The sequence below is a fragment of the Lipotes vexillifer genome, unplaced genomic scaffold (assembly GCF_000442215.2).
Source record: "Lipotes vexillifer unplaced genomic scaffold, Lipotes_vexillifer_v1.1 scaffold500, whole genome shotgun sequence".
In the NCBI taxonomy this organism is placed as follows: Eukaryota; Metazoa; Chordata; class Mammalia; order Artiodactyla; family Lipotidae; genus Lipotes; species Lipotes vexillifer.
The window spans coordinates 309,880-312,131 of NW_006778765.1; the positions used below are offsets into that span (position 1 = coordinate 309,880).

The window sequence follows — 2,252 nt, forward strand, 5'->3', positions numbered from 1 at the left end:
CCCGCCCCCCCGGCCCCGCAAAACCCGAAGTGGTCCTACAGCCAAGATAACCTTCCCCGGATCTGGAGGGTAAGGGAGAGGCCAAGGGGCACTGGTGGCAGTGGGGGCCCAGTCTCTCATCTTCATGCCCTGCCCAGGGTAGCCATTCACACATGTGGTGTGTGTCTCTGATGTCAGGATGTCTCTCTGAGGTGGCTGGCCAGTGTGGTTGACTAAGGGGTCATTCTCCAGCCAGGGTAGGTCTGTCTGTGGTCAGGAAACCAAGAGAAGTTCATGCCCCTGACAAGTTTCAGCTGTCCAGCTGGCCACTTGGTATGTGGCCTCGCCACTGTGACCGCAGGCTCCAAGCCACAGCCCTAGACTGTTGGCTCTGTGCTGGTCCCAATGCTGTGGGCGCAGCTTGCTGCCAGCACTCCAGTTCTCCAGTGGTGCCTGGTACAGGGCTGGTGGGAAGGAGTGAGGGGAAGCCCTCTCTGGCTGGAGAGGGACTGTCTCACTCATAGGCAGTAGCTTGTTTGGTGCAGAAGGGGCTTGGAACAGAAAAGGTTGGACCCACTGGCCAAGTTCCACCTGCCTTGGACTTGCTACCCTGGGGACAGGTGAACTTTGCTCCCAGGTTGGGATGAAGGATGAAATACTTTTGGGGACTCAGCACTGAGCAGCTTATGCGCAAAATGAGTCTGCGTGATCTGGAGCCCTCTGCTCTATCGGGGCCTAACTGTTGACACTGGGGCTTGGGGGAAGCTGCGGGTCTGAGGCTCAGGGTAGCTTCCTGTGGCCACTGAGAGCTTGCCCAGCGCTTGGGAAGTAGCCAAGAGGCCTCTCTGTGGGCCAAGCCCTGCCCGTGTGGGACACGCCATGACGGGTTAGATTCCTGGTCTTCACGTCATGGAGCATTCAGTTTGGTGGGAGAAGCACACCCCATCCTAGACCTTAGGCCCACAGTGAGGAGGGTCATGGTAGAGAGAGCCTGGAGGAAGTAGATCTCTTTCAGATGAAGGAAACACCTACTTCCTGACTCCTCCCCTCATTCCCTGAGCCAGCCCTGCCTGGAACCCCAGGAATCCTCAGCCTCTAGGGGGGCCTTTCCTGCCCTCTTCCAAAGGGCAGGTCCCTTTGAGAAGGGACACAGTGCCCTTTCCCTGCTCCATGCCTGGCTACTTGGGCCCCCACTCTACTGCTGTTTAGAAACATTTTCACCAATGCACAGCAGCGGCCCTCTACCCTCACCCTATATTGGCTTCCATGCACAGTCTTCAGGTGACAGATGGGTGGGTGAGACTTGAAACTCTGTTGTTTCTAAAGTGACAGTGTCTGAAAGTGTCCCCCTGCCACCAAGGCAGGCACAGTGCAGTTAGGCACCTCTTCCCATGCCATGCCCACTTACCCCATGCCCTGTGTGTGCCACAGCCCCCTTCAGATATGGGGCTCAGGTAGGGCTGTCATCCCCCTGCCCCTCCATGGAGGGAATTTCCTGTCCCTTTGACCTGGGAGCCTCTCTGGGGGGGCTGTGAGGAAGCTGGGGACACACTGGCCCCTGATTCTTGGCCACCATGAGCTGCAGGCCAGGTTCCCAGCGGGGCCTTGACCCCTGGACCTCACTTTCCTCATGAGGGTCCAACAGGGAAACCTCCGGAAGCAGGGCCAGGCACAGAGGGGTTGGCCAGGGACCATTAAGTATGATTCTTAACATTGCTGTAAGCACAAAACAAGAGGATTTCTGTAAAAGGATTAGCTGAGGCTTACTGAACACTTACCACGTGCCAGGCATGAGATCAGTGCTTCATGAACGTGCTTCTGTTAAATCTCCACCTGCTCCCAATGAGGTAGGTTATTCTCAACTGTGCTCAAGTTTGCAGATGGGGAAGCAGAGGCATGGAGAGGCAGTGTGACCTGCCCATGGCCGCAGCTGACAACGAAGTTCAGTCTGGCTTTAACTATCCCCCTTCTACATTCACCCAGGGGCTAACTATGCTTGGGCCTCTGTGCCAAGACCCACAGGAGTCAGGTCAGCACCAACTGTGATCAGGATCTATCTCCCTTGCAGGAGCTGGTTGAATGGGTGCTGGAGGAGGTGACCCAAGGGCCCCGTGTGGTGGGAGCTCAAGGTGGCCCCCTCATCCTGGAGGTGGGCTGTGGATCAGGAGCCATTTCCCTCAGCCTGCTGAGCAGGCTCCCCCAGGTGAGCCCCCTATATATCCCTCCACCCCACCCTCCGTAGACTGTGACTGGCACTTACTGTCCTTCCTGCT

At 57.2% G+C, this 2,252-nt stretch overlaps 1 protein-coding gene across 1 annotated transcript in view; it reads left to right on the forward strand.

Annotated features, from left to right (window-relative positions):
* HEMK1 (HemK methyltransferase 1, mitochondrial release factors N(5)-glutamine) overlaps positions 1–2,252 on the forward strand; it is an 11,143-nt gene that overhangs the window by 4,607 nt on the left and 4,284 nt on the right. The window contains exon 5 of the mRNA XM_007451818.1: positions 2,048–2,182. Within this exon, the coding sequence (XP_007451880.1) occupies positions 2,048–2,182 (135 nt within the window). The remainder of the gene's footprint in view (positions 1–2,047; positions 2,183–2,252) is intronic.